A 16,453-nucleotide genomic window follows, 5' to 3' on the forward strand; every position below is an offset into this window, starting at 1 on the left:
GAGAAGAATCAATTCTCCAAAAATAAAAAGTTTCAAACTTTATGAAGAATCGACAACTCATGATCAAAGAATCAATTCTCCATGTACAACGAAAATGATTAAAGGTGTGATTTTGAGCTATCTTGAACAATTTTAAAAAGATTTTGAAAAGCCAAAAGGAGGGAAAACAAGCAAGAGAGCAAAGAAGTAGAAAAATCCTATCTTTAAACAAAAGCTGAACCTAAAGATTATGTTTTTATTCTTCAACTAATTCTTCTTTAGCTTAAACTTCATCTCATCATTCATTTCTCTAAGAACGCTTTAATTTTTCTAAACGTAAACATCCTATTAGCCTTCATAAAGGTTTTGAGCTAGAAATTCTTTTGAGAATCCATTGTTGTATTGGTTATACCTCTAAGAAAAAAGGTAGAGGGGTTTTGCCTAATCCTTTAAAAGGTTATATCTTGTGTAATGGTTGTGCTTGAACTTGAAAAAGGTAGTGTTTTGGTTGAGGTTATGCTTGATTTTGTGAAAAGGCATGTTGTGAAGGTTACACTTGATCCTGTTAAAAAGCATGTTGTAAAGATTATAATTGACCTTATTGTAAAGGTAAGTTGATAGAGGATTCGAACTCCTTGTGCTATCAAGGGAGGACTTTAGCATTGGGAAACCGAACCTCTATAAAATTTAATTGAGTACTCTTTACCTTTCTACACTTTGCTAATTTGGTTCATACTTTGTTTTTGTTATATTTCTACTGCATTTGAAAGTTCTTTTAAAAAAGGGAGAATTTTTAATTCATAACCAAATCACCCCCTCTTGGTTGCTTTACTTTAAGCTTATCTTATTAACAATTTTGATATAATTAAGCATTCTTCGTGTACGATTTTACATTAAAACGTGGTTTCGGTGAAGCATGGATTATTTCAAAAAAATTTCGATGTTGTATGATAGATTTAAATGAGTTTGATAAAAACCAGGCATATGCTAAGTAAATATACTTATTATGTACTTGGTTTTATGCTTGGGAAACAAGCACTTTGAATGTTTTGATATCTCAAAAGTCTAAATATTTGTTTTAGAATTGATATGATGTTTAATTTCGATAATTGGTGAGTATGACTCTTAGAAAAGACCCTAGAAATGGCTCTATTAGTTTTTGAAATAATAAGACTAGGTTCATGAAAAAGGAGGAAACTTGTCTTAACATTTTGATTTTGATGGTGAATGATTTCACCCCCTCTGTTTCTGGTATACACATTTGAATAAATTCTAAAATTGCAAAATGTTTTTGGTGGAGCCTATTAAGTTAAGGACGTGTAATTAGCAACAATAGACACTAGCCATTATGCACAATGATTTGTATAATCCAAGGTTGATGGCTATATGTACCGAACCACTTAGGTGAGACGACACCTTATATTTATTAGAAAGTCGGTGACTACATGTAGATATTGTAGTGCTATGTACTTTTTGATGTCTAGATAGTTGGGACAAAACCTAACTTCTATTTCGATTAGTTCTTCTTAAGTTAGTGCTCCATAAATTGCTTATGGATTGAAAGTGTGGGTTATGAATTGATTTTAAAATTGAACTTTTGAGCATAAATGATGTAATTATTGGTTTAAGGAAACTTTACTATGAATTTATTTACTTTATTTTTGGTAATTGAACTTTGAGAATTTGAACTGAAATGACTATAAACTTGCTTGGAACTTAAGGGATTGATTTTTGGCAAAAATCTGGCTTTTTTTGAAGAATGTATCGATACCCTAGGAGATGTTCTCCGCTGGTTTTTGTTTGTCTGCCAATGGATTATTGAACTCTATTTATACATTGCAATAAGTAAGTATACTTTGATTTTATCATGAAATGGTTTATACTCTGATATTTTGAAAAGTATTTTTGTTTCTAAATATTGAGCACAAGATGGTGCATATGGCTTATACTCTATTTATGATGAAAAGTGTTTACATTTAAGAAAAAAAAATTTGGCAGAGAGGAGTTAAGAATGCCTTAGTTTTGATCAATGAGGCAATTTACTGAGAACCTTAATTTACAGTAAATTATTTCTTCTTCTCCTTCAAAAGCTTTCACTGTTATAGATTTAGGATGTTTTGTTGAACCTAATTCTATCATCGTGGTACACAATTATAGAATCTATAAAATTAAACTACCAATCTTATGGAACCAATCATTAAGACAATCTCGAATTTCAAGCCTTTTTCAATGACCTTGTCTCAAATGATTTCAACACCCTCTTCAAATCTCTTCCATCAAACATGCAATACTTTGCAATTGGTGTACCAGTTCATTTCCAAGGTCGCTTGTTTCCCATTGCTTCTCTTATTTTGTTCACTCATCTTATGCACACATTGGCTCCTTAGCACACCAAAGGAATTGATGGATAAGAACTCTTTTATTTTTAATGAAAGGGAGATTTATTATAATAATTCTGCAAAAGTAGAAGGCGAGGCTTACTCAACTCAATTTGCCAAAGAAATGGAGTTTTTTCTAGCTATTAGGGCTAAAGAGCTAGTTGATGGTGGACTCATGACTCTTGTTCTAGTATATTTACTTGATGATATTCATCCTTCACAATCTATTGCTTCTAGAATTACTGATTTTTTGGAAGCTTTGCCTTATTGGACATGTATAAAGAGGTATTTTATGATCAAATATTTATAAGCACAAAAAGCTTGATAGAATATAGAATGTTAGTAGTTGTTAATTATGAAGTGAAAAAATTCTGATAAAAAAGATTTTTTTTTTGCTCTGACACATCAACATTAGCATCATCTGATACATAAAAGGTACTAACGTTTAATCTGAACAAAATTAGATGAAAGGATTTAATTGCACAAAATGTTAACTTATATGGACTAAATTGTCAAGTTTTGGGATAGAAGGATTAAATTGACGAAAATACTATAGTATAAGATTTATGGGGTACTTTAACAAATTTAAGTTATTGTCTCTCTTCTCTTCTCCTGATTCTCCCTCACAATGCAAAATTTTGAGAAAGAAAAGCAAAATCTCAAAACTGGATGCAAAAATGGACAAAATAAGAAGGAAATACCCTTAAAATTTAAAAATTTCTTAGTCCTTTTGAACACAAAAATCAATGTAGTTAGATTTCACTAGGCTTAATAGGACAAGCCTAGCAATCTCACTAGTGAACCATGTGCACTTGGCCCATGTTCTAATTGACCATTTATATATGAAACTAATTTTGTACCAGTCAAATATTGAAATGATTTCATTTAAAATTTGGACATTATATAAATTAGAAAAATGAATGAAAAAGTATTTTGGAATCTTTTTGGGGATTTTGAGAATATAAACCTTGTCAGCTTTGTTTTAAACTTATTTTGAACTAGCTTTATCGAACAAAAATTCATATTTGAAAAATCATGGGGACCATATCCCATTTTTTGTTTCAAGTTATGATTTCATAATAAGGTAAGAACATGAATGCTAATAACTAATTATTCATTAAATCATTTTATAACACTAGAAAATAATCTTGTGAATGTCGCACTTTAAAGTATCTGAAAATGTCCCATTTTGGTGTAAGGGAGCCCCTAGCTTATTGTGCTTAATTATGATGAGTTGAATTCTTTTATGCACCGAGTCTAAGATATAGGTGGAATTCAAGCGGGCAAGTTGATTTCATATTGTCATTTTGGATTCAATCACAAGATGTATCAAGTCATCTGATATTTGTGTCAGGTCATTTTTTAGTTCAAGTTATTATTTTATCAAGTGTCTCAAATTTTAAATAATTTTAAAACGAGTTAAGTCGAATTCAAGTTGTTACACATATCTGATCATTATGGGATGGGTTATTTAAGTTTTGGGTCACTTTAAGATTTAAGTCATTTTTGAGTAAAAAATTATTCGAATTTGAAGATATTTAAAGTTGACACTCTCCTTTTTAGGTTATAATATTTTTTACTTATTTATATGGTTTCCCATGTAAATATCACTGTGGATAACATTATATGTTAAAATTATTTTTAAAATTAAGATATGGTATTGATTGCATAATTTTGTTTTCATATATTTCTTAAAGAATAAAAACTTGAAATATTAATAATATTAGAATAATATTAAATGTTATATTTTTAATAGTAGATCATTGTATAAAAAGAATTTTGCTTTTCACCATAATAAAATATCAAATTCAATTAATATAGGCATAAATCATGAGTCTAATTAATATAGGCATGTTTGGATCATTTTGAGTTCGAGTTGTTTGAGTTTTGACTCGACTTGGATCAATATAAGTTTATATTACTACAAATATCAAGTCATTTTGAGTTTCAAGTTACTTTAAGTTGGTTTAAGTTGGATATTGAGTCACTTTTGGATTCCAATTATCTTGATTCAAGTCAACTCAAGTTTGTATTCGATTATTTTACTATATTATTGAGTTATAGTCGGGTTCATTTATTGGTGGATTGAGTTGGGTTCGTCAAGTCAAGTTACTATATAAAAAAACCAATTCATTTTGTAGGGTAGTGAGAATCTCTTTAGGGCTTTGATTATCATTCTTGATTAAAGATAGTAAATATTAAAAAGTTTAATTGCATTTTTTTTGGTCAAGTTTGAGGGTATTAATTATTAGTTATCAAACCAAACAAATTATTGTTACGAATATATGTGTAAATATCCATTATGTTATGATCCAAGAGTTTAGACCAAACCAACAGCTAAGACAAGTCAAATAGCTTAGTAGGCCAGACATAGTAGTGTAATTTGATTTGATCTTTTGGATTTGATTATGTACATCTAGATTTGGACGTATAGTAAATTGGATTAAGATTAGGATTTAATCCATCCAAATCAAATCTTCTATCATTATTTTTATCTTGTAAATTCTATTTAAATAAGTGGTTATTAGTCTATAAATATGCCCCTCACTTCATTCGTAAATACAACTAAAATAACATCTTCTTACTCTCTAAATATTTTTCCCCATAGTTATTCTTTCAAGTTATATTTCATAACACGCTATCAACATAATTCTCTTATCTCTTAAGTTTTGGCTTCAAAAGGATTTTAATGGTTGATCTTTGATTTTTTTTTTTTGTTTTAACAAATCAAGTAAGTGACTTGATATCTCTTTGTGATTTTCATTCCATGAAAGTCAATCTTAATGTTAACTTTTCTATCATGTAGTATTTATTATATTTTGTCCTTAATTTATTGAATCAAGTTGAACATGAAAATATATATAATTATACATAATATCTCTGTTATAGTTTTGAAATATAATTTGCATTATATATGATTTATTTGTTGAATTTCGATTATGGTTTTGCATAAGATATTTTTTAATTGAACATATGAAATAGACTTTGTATAATATCTGAATTTGTATGATATCTATTTTGTAACAAGTGCAAAATACTATACTTTGAGTAATTTGAAAATGCATTATGTTTTGGATTTCTTTCCTTTTGTGATTGAGTAAAACAACGAGCTATTGATGAAAAATCATGAACCTTGTCCATTTCTTTAAGTGAAAGCAACATCATTTAATAATTATAGTTGTAAACGTGGAAAAGGTCGTCATAATTTTTGTAATTATGGTGGTTACACTAATTACTATTCTAATGATAAGAATACTTTTATCCATCAGAAGCAGATGAATACTTTTAACCCATTAGAAATGAATGAATACTTTTACCATTAAAAAAAAATAGATAGAATAATAAGAATATAGAAAAGTTTAATTATCGATATGGCATGAAAGGTCATTGGTCACATACCTGTTACATGCTAAAACATCTTGTTGAATTTTATCAAGCATCATTGAAAGCTAATAAGAAAAAAATTATTGAAACAAATTTTGTTAGACATGATTTTAACCACGATGTTGATATAGCACATTATGGTGTTATTGACTTTCTTGTCCACCCTGAAGGAAGAATGGATCATTTAATTGATAATGGAAATATTCAAGAGTGAAATTTCTTAATAGTTTATTGATATATTTTAGTATAACGCTAATATGAATATGTTTCTATATGTTCTCATTATTATTTAAATGATATGTTCTTATTATATGTTTTAATTCTATATTTAATATTCTCTAATGTTAACTTGCAAGTTTCTTACTATATATCATCTAGTTAGATCCAAGATTAATGATCCAAATATTATATTTGTTGTCCCAAAAGAAATATACTAGGTGACATAGCTCATGTTAAACTGCAAGAATTGACGTCATTTTGGGCAGAGTTTACAGCTCCAAATGATGAAAATGCAAGATACAGTGATGAACAGTAATCTAAACAAAGTGCCCCATAGCTTATAAATCACTGGTGGCAAGACCCAATCATAAGTACTATTTGCATGGCATCTTTACATAATAGTGAATCGACGATAGACTATACAAACATTAGCTAGCTTCAGCGCCGACAGAACAAAGCAAAAAAAGATCAACAACTAGTAAGGAAAAAGATATCACCGAAAACCAAACCCTTATCTAAAACAGAACACAAATAAGCGATACAACGGAACCACACGTAATTAAAAGCAGCAGAAACAATCTCACGATTATAGAACACACCAAATACAACTAAGTGCCATGACTTAGGATCATATTGGTAGGCAACATTATATATTCCGGTAAGAGTAACAACCGTTGAGTGATTAACCCGACAATCCACGCACGACCTCAAACATCTGCACAGTCACATCTATGCAGAAGAACCGCCTGAACTATAAATAACAACCCTTAACACAGAATCGACTATGACCGACCACACACATAAACAAACTACGAGTAGTGTAGACCGAAAAAACGCCTATGTAACACACCATGTGCACATGAAGAAGAATATCGAATCAGACGAGAACCCAGCAATCGACTGAACATCACACACTATATTCAACAGAGTCATACGCATAAATCACACTGTAAACAACAGCAAACAGAAAAATTTCTAAAACATTGGAACGAGTATCCTCATAGCAACTACAATACTACTTATCAACCCTGTAATCACCCGATTTCTGTCAATGAGGAACAGAATGATTAATACCAAAACAAATATTAACCTACTATATTCGACATATATCCTGAACTATGGACGGCAACGCGTACCGCGCACATCAGCTAGCAATACAGACCAACATCTGCCTAAAAGAGCGGATTCCGCTCGATAAAGCATATATGTAGTAAGGCTACACCAAACGCAACTAGCTGCTACTTGCCATCGAACTACACAAAGCATATCAAAAGAATCTTGTGGGGACAATCATCACACATTCGACGTGTACAGAGTATGCAGGCAAAGAAGTGATAGAAGGAAGAGTGCCACGCAGAATCAATCTTTAGATTACCAAAAGATGTAAAAATATAAGATATCGAAGCTTAATATAATTCAATTACACAAATAAGAGGAGTGATCTTGAATTTATAATAAACATTATTAGAAAGCGAACAGATATAAGATAGATATCGAAGATGATTGTACACTCTTACAGGTAACAACGTCAACTATGTTTACATAGTCTGACGAAATATCTGGTACACCGTTAGAACATCGCGTAATAAGGCTTAAGATTCGTCAGACTGATAGAGAAAAGAGAAATGAGAAAGGTGACCTATGATTTAAAAATTCGAGGACTAATTTAGCTGTGTACCACTAAGAACTCCTCATGCGCTGTTACATTGCTAAAATATCTCACGCATATGTCTGTTCGACGAGCAACATAAGTGTGAGCAAATAGATAATATGTTGAATAAGCGCAGCAGATCATAAGTCACCTTAAGAATGCAAAAGACGTGGATAGTATAGCTCTCAATGACAGACTCGTTGAATGACGACTCTCACATACTGTAGCATTGAAATGATTATAGTGTATCACATGTTTATAGGAGTCAACACATTTCTACGTAATAAAAAAAAATCTTATCGAAACCTATCTGCTAGTACACAATCAAAATTCTCTCATGATCGGATTCTAAAACCCAAATTTTCTCAAGCGCACCATCTACTAGTCAATAGTCACTCTAAATCTACACATATATAGCATCGGTATGGACTTAAATATAGGCCAGAGTAACATGCCTTAAGGATAATATTACGCGAAAAACGCACTCCGAACAATAGATAAATGGTCGACCGCCATATATCCAAATAAGATAGAGCGCCTTCTGAGAGAGAATTAGGTGATAGAAAGTGACTATATGCGGTGGTGAATTAAAACTTCTTGGCTCTTGCAAAGATTTGACCTCTATTTGGCGGGCAAGTTTAAGTCAATGATGGGAAGTTAAATGCAAGATAAGGAATAATCTAACAAAGAATGAAATGAAAAAAAAATAGGGAAGATAATACGCAAAGATTTATAGTGGTTCGGTCAAAGACCTACATCCACTACCTTGATTGTTCAACTAAGAATTTTTCAAACCAATTCACTATAAACAGTGAAATTCTCAAGCTTTCACCAAGCTTTTACAATGGCTTTTCACAAGCTCAGCCACAACCTTAACAATTGTTTTTCTCGAGATCAATCAAAACCCAAAAACTAACTTTTTTAGGCTTACTTAGAACCTCTGCACTCAATCAAGCTAACCCAAGCTTGATTAATCCCCTTAAAGTCTCTTGCACACTCTAAGCAATCAAGGAAAAGAGAAATAAAGAGGTACCTATGATCACTGACTTGATCTGATGGTACAAGATGAAGTTCTTTACTATGTTACAAAGATTGAAGAGAAGTGCAAAAAGTATGCAGAGTGTTCTTGAGATTTTTGAGCTCTTTTTGATCTTTAAAGCCTTCAAAAAACTGATTCTTGGCTGTTGGAAGGGTTTTTTATACTTGAAAAATCAACTCTGAGGGCAACTAGACAGATTTTGACCGTTGGAAACAATTTGGGAGCAATTCTGGCTGTTATTTTACCTTTTAGCATTCAGTTCAAATTGTCAGACAGAATGCTCTTAGTCGACTAATTGTTATCACTTAGTCGACTAAGTCGTCTCTATCTCTGAACCTAGTTTCGGGCAATGGGCTCTGTTTCTGAACGTTTCTGGCAGTAGCTTCTTAGTCGTCTAACAAAACTTCTTAGTTAATTAAGTCGTTTCTATCTCTGTACCTAGTTTCTGGCAGTAAGCTCTTAGTCGACTAACTCTGTCTCATGGTCGACTAAGTGCTCTCTTTTTCACGATTTGCTTGAACCCGCTAGCTTCTCTTTTGAGTTTTATCCAACCAACTCCCTTGATTATTCAACTTAGAGGCTTCTCATTTCATTGCTCACTTATAGCTCTTTATTCTCATTAGTTTTGATATTATCTTTTAAATGATCAACTAATTATTAAATATATTTGTCTTGCACACTCAAGTAGAAAGGTTAGACATAGATAAATGGGAATGTTTTATTATCATCAAAAACTAATGGGGCCAACATGTTTAGCAAGCAATACTATAACACATTTTATATTTAAAGACAAGAAATATATTTCTCACTTAACAAAGGAAGAAGCCAATGTCAATACATTATATAGTAATACAAGATTAATTGAAGCTTTCGAAAAAGTCAATATTTTATTACTTCGAAGAAGAAAGTTTATAATAGAAGATGCATTATTTTCTTCTAAGTCTCAAAAAGAAAATTTATTAAGTTTGAAAGATATTTGCCTGAATAGATATCATATTGAGACAACAAATGAAAAAGATACTTAATACCTTTATATTACATCTATTATCTCAAGTAAGAAGTATGTGTTGGAAAATTACCTACTTTATTTTTTGAATTATACTACACAAATATTAAAATGATTAAAACTCATACTATAATAAATTAGAAGTTTACTAATAATTTTAATATTTGGCATAATTGGTTGGACCATCTCGGATCGATAATGATGTGAAAATTTATTGAAATTCATGTGGTCATCTATTAAAAAATCTTCTAATGATTTTGATTTAATGAATCCTCATATGTTGTTAGCTTTAAAGGCAAATTACTTGTAAAGCCATCACTAGTTAAAGTTGGGATTGAATCTCTAATATTTTTGAAACGTATTCAAGGTGATATATATGTATCCATATGTTCACCATATGGACTATTTAGATATTTTATGGTTTTATTCGATGCATCGACTAAATAGTCACATATGTCCTTATTATTAACTTGCAATTTAACATTTGCAAGGTCACTTACTCAAATCATTCATTTGCAAGCACATTTTCTTGACATGTAATCAAGACTATTCGTTTTCACAATGCTGGTAAATTTACATCTCAAGCTTTTAATGAATATTGCATATTAGTTGAAATAACTTTTGAACAACTTGTTATTCATGTTAAAACATAAAACGGTCTAGTAAAATCATTTATTAAACCCTTCCAATTGATTGCAAGGCCATTGCTTATGAAAACTAAACTTTTCATTTCTAGTTAGGTGGGCATACCATTTTGCATGTAGTAACACCTGTACGTATCAAGTCAACGAGTTATCATAAATTTTTTTTTATCAATTAGTTTATGGTTAGGAACTAAATATCTTCCATCTAAGAATATTTGAGTATGCGATATATGTCACAATTGCTTCACCTCAACACATAAAGATAAGTCCTCAAAGAAGATTAAGAATATACGTTGGATATGAATCTCTATTTATAATTAAATATCTAAGGCCATTAACAGGAGATTTATTCATGGCAAAGTTTGCCAATTGTAATCTTGATGATACAATTTTTTCAACATTAAAGGGAAAAAATAAGAAGCTGAAAAAAAAATTTTAGAATGTATTATTATTATCTATTTTTTATCTTCACACAAATCAATGTAAACTTGAAATTTAAAAAATAATTCATTTGTAAAATACAGCAAATTAGTTACTATACATATTTACTAACATAAAGAGTAATTAAATTTCACACACCAGTCACAAAAGCTCGAATTATAATTGATGTTCTTGTAAGACAAGGCATGCTAAAAGTGTGGGAAATTAATAGGTTTCAAAAATAAAATCTTCGAAAAACAAAAGAAGCAAATACACAAGATGGTCTGAAAGAGGCAAAAGAAATCCCAAAAAAGACCCCTTACATAATTGATAAAATTCCAGAAGAAATTCAAGTAACTGAAATCATTGAAAGTGAAGATCAATAAATTATGTTATGATGAAAAAAGACGCGATAGGAATGATATAAACTTCAACGATATTTTTTATATAATAGTATTCAATATTATGAAAAAAAAAGAGGATCTTGAACATTAATCTGTTGAAGAATGTAGACATAGAAATGATTAGCTTATATGGAAAGATGCAACCAATACATAATTAAATTCATTTAGAAAATGTGAATGTTTTGAACCTATAGTCCGTACACTAAACAGTGTAAAACTAGTGAGATATAAATAGGTATTCATGTAAAAATGAAATGAGAAAAATGAGATTATGAGATATAAAACACGACTTGTTGGACATGGTTTTACCTAAAGACTTGGTATTAGTTAGGAATAGACATATTCTTTTGTGATGGATGCAATTATATTTTTCTTTATTTAATTAGTCTAGCAATACATAAGAAGATTGAAATTCATGTAATGAATGTAGTTACTACCTATTTATATGGTACACTTAATATTGAAATCTATATGAAAATCCCTGACGGATTTAAATTGCCTGAAGCACACAATTCTTGAAAAATTTATTCGATCAAGTTAAATAAATATTTATATGGATTAAAGTAATTTAGACGCATGTGGTACAATCAACTTAGTGAATATTTATTAAAAGAAGGCTATAAAAATGATCTTGTATGCCCATATGCTTTATAAGAAGATTTGGACTTCAAATTATCGTAATTGTTGTTTATGTTGATAAACTAAATATTATTGTAACTCTTGAAGAGTTGTCAAAAATCATGGTTACCTAAAGAAAAAATTTGAGATGAAAGACATTAAAAAAACAAAGTTTTGTTTGGGTCTTCAGATTGAGTACTTGGCAAATGAAATTTGTTTCCATCAATTAAATTATATAGAAAGAATGCTAAAACAATTCTATATGACCAAAGTGCATCCATTGAGTTCAGTAATGGTTATAAGATCACTAGATGTGAAAAAGGATCGTTTTCGAGATCATGAGAATGATGAAGAACTTCTTGGTCCTGAAGTACCATATTTTAGTGCAATCAGAGCATTAATGTATCGATCTTACTAGCAATACACAGCTTGATATATTATTTATTGTACATTTATTAGCAAGTTATTGTTCTTCACCAACTTGAATACATTAGAATAGAATTAAACATATGTTTTGATATCTTCGAAGAACAATAGACATGGGTTTATATTACTCAAATATATTCAAATCAAATTTGATTGGTTATGCAGATGTAGGATATTTATCCAATGCACCCAAGGCTCAATTCTAGATAAGTTACTTATTCACATTTAGAGGTACATCTATTTCATGGTGTTTTATAAAACAAACTATAGTTGCTACTTCTTTTAACCATACAAAAATCTTAGCAATTTATTAGGTAAATCGTGAATGTGTCTAGTTAAGATTATAACTCAATACATTCAAGAAACGTGTAACTTATCAATTAAAAAAGAAATTCTAACAATGTTATATGAAAATAATACTATTTGCATAGCCTAGTTAAAAGACGGATACATTAAAGGTGATATAATAAAATATATTTTGCCAAAATTCGCCTTCACTCATGATCACAAAAAAAGAAAATTGATATTAATGTTCAATAAATTCATTCAAGTGACAATCTAGCATATTTATTTACTAAAGCCCTTCTTATTGCCATATTTGAAAAGTTCATATAAAAGATTAGAATTCATCATTTTAAAGATCTTGAATAATGAAGTCATTAAGGGAGCAAAGTACGCACTGTTTTCTTTTCCTTCATTAAGGTTTTTCTCACTGGATTTTGTTGGTAAGGTTTTTAATGAGGTAATATTTCAGAAACGTATTCTTAAAAAGAATTATGTACTTTTTTCCTTTATTCAAAATTTTCCTTATTAGGTTTTTTCTAGTAAAGTTTTAACAAGGCATATTCTTGATACAATTGACATTCAAGGAGGTATGTTATGAATATATATGTGAATGTCCATTATGTCACAGTTCAAGAATTTAGAATAGGTTAGATAGCGAAGACAAGCCAAATAGCCCATCAAGCTAGACATAATAGTATAATTTGATTTAAACTCTTAGATTTAATTATGTATATTTAGATTTGAACGTAGATTAGATTGGATTAAAATTAAGATTTAATCTATCCCAGTCAAATCACTTAGTATTATTTTTATTTTATAAATTCTATCTAAATAAGGAGTTATTGGTTTATAAATTAACTCTTCACTTCATTTTTAAAAATACACTAAAATAAGATCTTCTTACTCTCTAAATATTTTTTTCTTATAAGTGTTCTTCCAAGTTATATTTCATAACAATTATAATATATTTTCATAAAAAAATTTCTCATATGGAAATATATTTCTCCTCTCTTAGGAACATTGGTAATTATTCCAAATCATATAAATGGGTGTTTAAACACTAAAATTGAACCAATCGGTTGGACTCTTCAATGTAGAATTGGTAGTTTGTTCTGTCCAAAACAATCACTCAAATCGTTTGTTAGTTTGATTGGTTAAGAACAGATCAACTTACCAGATGGACCAAGTTTGGCCGGTTTTCCAACCAAATTTGATCATTTAAATTTATGTGTTTAGTTTTTAAACAGTTTTGTAGGTGGCAAAATTCAATCCTGCATCTCTCTACTTTTTTATTTAAAGCATTAATCACTCAGTAAAATATCATTTTTTATGTATTATGATCTAAAATTGAGTCACTAAAATTTTGAACCATAAATATGATCTAAAATTGAGTCAATTAGTTGCATTGGGCAAATCGATTGAACCGACAGGAATGGAATTTCTCATTGATCATACCTCTGTTTATCTTTTTATTCTCATGGTTAATTTATTATAAACTTTTTAGAAAATATTAACAATTAGTAATTATATCTTGAAATAAAAACAATAAAAGAAAATGGAAAAATAATATGGGTCAAGCTAGGTTCATCCCGGCATGGCACATAAGGATTGCGGTCCATGGGCCGAGCAATGCCCAAGCCCTTATAGGAGGTCATGCTGGTCTAGCCCAGGCCATTTGACAACTCTAATGTGGATTAACTCTTCCTTCTGCCGTCGAATACAACAGCCGTGAACTTCAATGAAATCAATTTCAAGATTCCTACATTAAAAGGAGATGAGGAGAAGTTGTTCCCTAACCATTCCTTGAAGTGTTAGAAAGCTTTGATAAAGTGGTTTACAAATCAATTCTACAGGGTAATTTAATCCAAGAAAACGGATATGTATACATTTAATTACATAGAAATGCATGCCATATGCCATTAGTAGGAAAAGCTAAGAAAGTCAAGCTACGGTTAGGGTACATTTCGCTCATGCCAAGCAAGAGGTTATACGACTATTTCATGGATCAATGGAACTAGCTAGTCATGCAATCAATTATTTCCTTTTCTCATACAACGACGAAAGCTTCTCGTTCAAAACCACTCCTTCCAAATTATACGTTCTTTCCACCTGCATTATCAACAAGGAACTAATAAATTAACTACAATTTTAAAGCTAGTGTACTACTTCTACTAGCATTTGGCCCCTGCAACACCAAGGTCCCTTGTTCTCCATTAATATGTTTCACAATTGCATTTTAATATATTTATTATTATTTTTAACATAAAAATAATAAAATGAATTTAATTTTATCAGCACATGAAATATTATAAAAATATCAAAATTAAATTTACATATGACATTCAATATGTTACCCTCACGTTTTCATTGTTGGCTTCTTGTACTTTGTTGTGAACGCTGTAAGGTTTTTATTTTTCAGAATTATAAATTATTTGATCAAATATATAATTTTCAATTTATTGTAAATTATAAACTTTTTTCAATAAAAAAGTTTAGAACAAAGGAAGAAAAAGTAATAAAAGTATAACACTTATTAATATTTATCAAATAGTTTTGATTTGATTTTTATTATGTCTTATTATAATTATTATTTTATAAAAAATAAAAATAAAAACTTTTACATTAGAGTTTTTTTAAAAAAAATTCTCTTAACACTTTTGATTAAATTTTATAAATTTTTATTCATCTTAAAAATTTTAAAGAATTTCCCACTTGCAATTTCTCCTTTCCTTCTCTTTCCTTCCTTTCCTTTCTTTCCCTTCACAAAGAAAAAAAAAGTGCCACATGGCAGAAAATTGGCACCTCAATTGATGAGGTAGCCTTCAATCAAGAGTTATCCTTGCTTGGAAACAATTTAATAGTATGTTATTGATTACTGCTAAATACACTAGGCTTTACTGTTTTATGGTTCCAAATTTTTGGGGCTTCATCAAGGGGTTTACTTTTATGTATTAGTAAGCCGTTTCTTAGCTACCTTAGTCAATAAATACATTTTTCTGCCTTTAGAAAAGCCTACAAATTAACAAAACAAGCAAATGGACACCTAAGATTTGGAAAGCACACCTGAAAATGTAAGTTGTAAAACACTCTTCCTCCAAAAGACTCAAAGCAAGAGGCCTCCGTTAGAAATAGACCATCCTCTTCTAAATTAAACAACACGCGAGACAATGGGGTCTCAAAGGCCCGAAATGTTGAAATCTGAACCACAACCTCTCTTTCGCTTACCCGACTTACTGACATAGCGAACGGAGAGCTGCCTTCCCTTTTGTTGTCTTGATCACAACTAAACTCATCTTGCCTCGACAGAATTTCTTCTTTCCTTTGAGCCAGTCTCTCCACATGCGCTTGTAGCTCTGGTATATATTTCAAAACTCGTGAAATTGTCGCTGGAATGCTTAACCTCTTCTGAAACGAAAATCAATAATCCAAAGGCCAAAGCATCAGAATTACAACCTTCCAGCAACGCTTTTGTAGAGGCAGTTTGATTGGCCAAGATGAAATTAAATTACTCGTACCGTTTGCTCAGAGAGTGGAAGCAGTGAACGAAGAGAGGTGTACAAACTGTTTATCTTCTTCCGTCGATCACGCTCCCTGGCGTTGTGGTTAAGCTTCCTGAGGACGATGGGGTTATTACCACTATCTCCCGAGAATGATGGAGAGCCATCAAGTTCGATTGGAGGCAGGGTTGAGGTGAAATGATGGAAGTCCTCAAAGCCTTCGGCGTAGCTGATCTGTTCAATGTGGTTGATGGGAGCATCCAAGGGCCACTCACACACTGGAAAGGGGGTTAATGCACACATGCTTGTCTATTTTTTGGTATTGAAAACTTTGCCAATTAGGACCAATTTGGGGTTTGATGGTCGTGAATTGAGGAGATGTTTTTATATATATGAATCGAGGGTACATTCGATGCGTTCCTACTGTGATGAGTAATTAATTAATTCTTGACAAGTGACACCTTACCTTCCCTCCTATATATCCAACGCTACTTTATCAAAAG

General features: G+C 30.6%; 1 protein-coding gene and 1 pseudogene across 2 annotated transcripts; one reads left to right on the forward strand and one right to left on the reverse strand.

Annotated features, from left to right (window-relative positions):
• The first annotated feature begins 450 nt into the window (after positions 1 to 450).
• LOC149526520 (loganic acid O-methyltransferase-like) lies at positions 451 to 7,605 on the forward strand (annotated as a pseudogene).
• Positions 7,606 to 14,239: 6,634 nt separating this feature from the next.
• On the reverse strand, positions 14,240 to 16,274 carry BHLH100 (basic helix-loop-helix protein 100). 2 transcript variants are annotated; one of them, XM_021441782.1, is made up of 3 exons: positions 15,969 to 16,274; positions 15,517 to 15,855; positions 14,240 to 14,562 (listed from the first exon to the last, which is right to left on the reverse strand). In XM_021441782.1, the coding sequence occupies exons 1-3, from the start codon at positions 16,251 to 16,253 to the stop codon at positions 14,488 to 14,490; spliced, it is 699 nt and encodes a 232-aa protein (XP_021297457.1). In that variant the 5' UTR covers positions 16,254 to 16,274; the 3' UTR covers positions 14,240 to 14,487. The 2 variants fall into 2 exon arrangements, with proteins under 2 accessions (XP_021297457.1, XP_021297456.1); XM_021441781.1 differs by having other exon boundaries at positions 15,517 to 15,858.
• Positions 16,275 to 16,453: the final 179 nt, after the last annotated feature.

This window comes from Theobroma umbraticum, unplaced genomic scaffold (genome assembly GCF_002168275.2).
Source record: "Theobroma umbraticum cultivar Fairchild unplaced genomic scaffold, ASM216827v3 scaffold_89.0, whole genome shotgun sequence".
NCBI lineage: Eukaryota > Viridiplantae > Streptophyta > Magnoliopsida > Malvales > Malvaceae > Theobroma > Theobroma umbraticum.

What these genes read in the sequence shown, in the direction of transcription:
- BHLH100 (XM_021441781.1), bottom strand. Translation starts at nt 16,253, where the DNA reads ATGTGTGCATTAACCCCCTTTCCAGTGTGTGAGTGGCCCTTGGATGCT. An exon ending in TTCCACTCTCTGAGCAAACG is followed by an intron (nt 15,859 to 15,968) that starts GTACGAGTAATT and finishes TTTTCGTTTCAG; the next exon opens with AAGAGGTTAAGCATTCCAGC. An exon ending in TTTACAACTTACATTTTCAG is followed by an intron (nt 14,563 to 15,516) that starts GTGTGCTTTCCA and finishes TTGATAATGCAG; the next exon opens with GTGGAAAGAACGTATAATTT.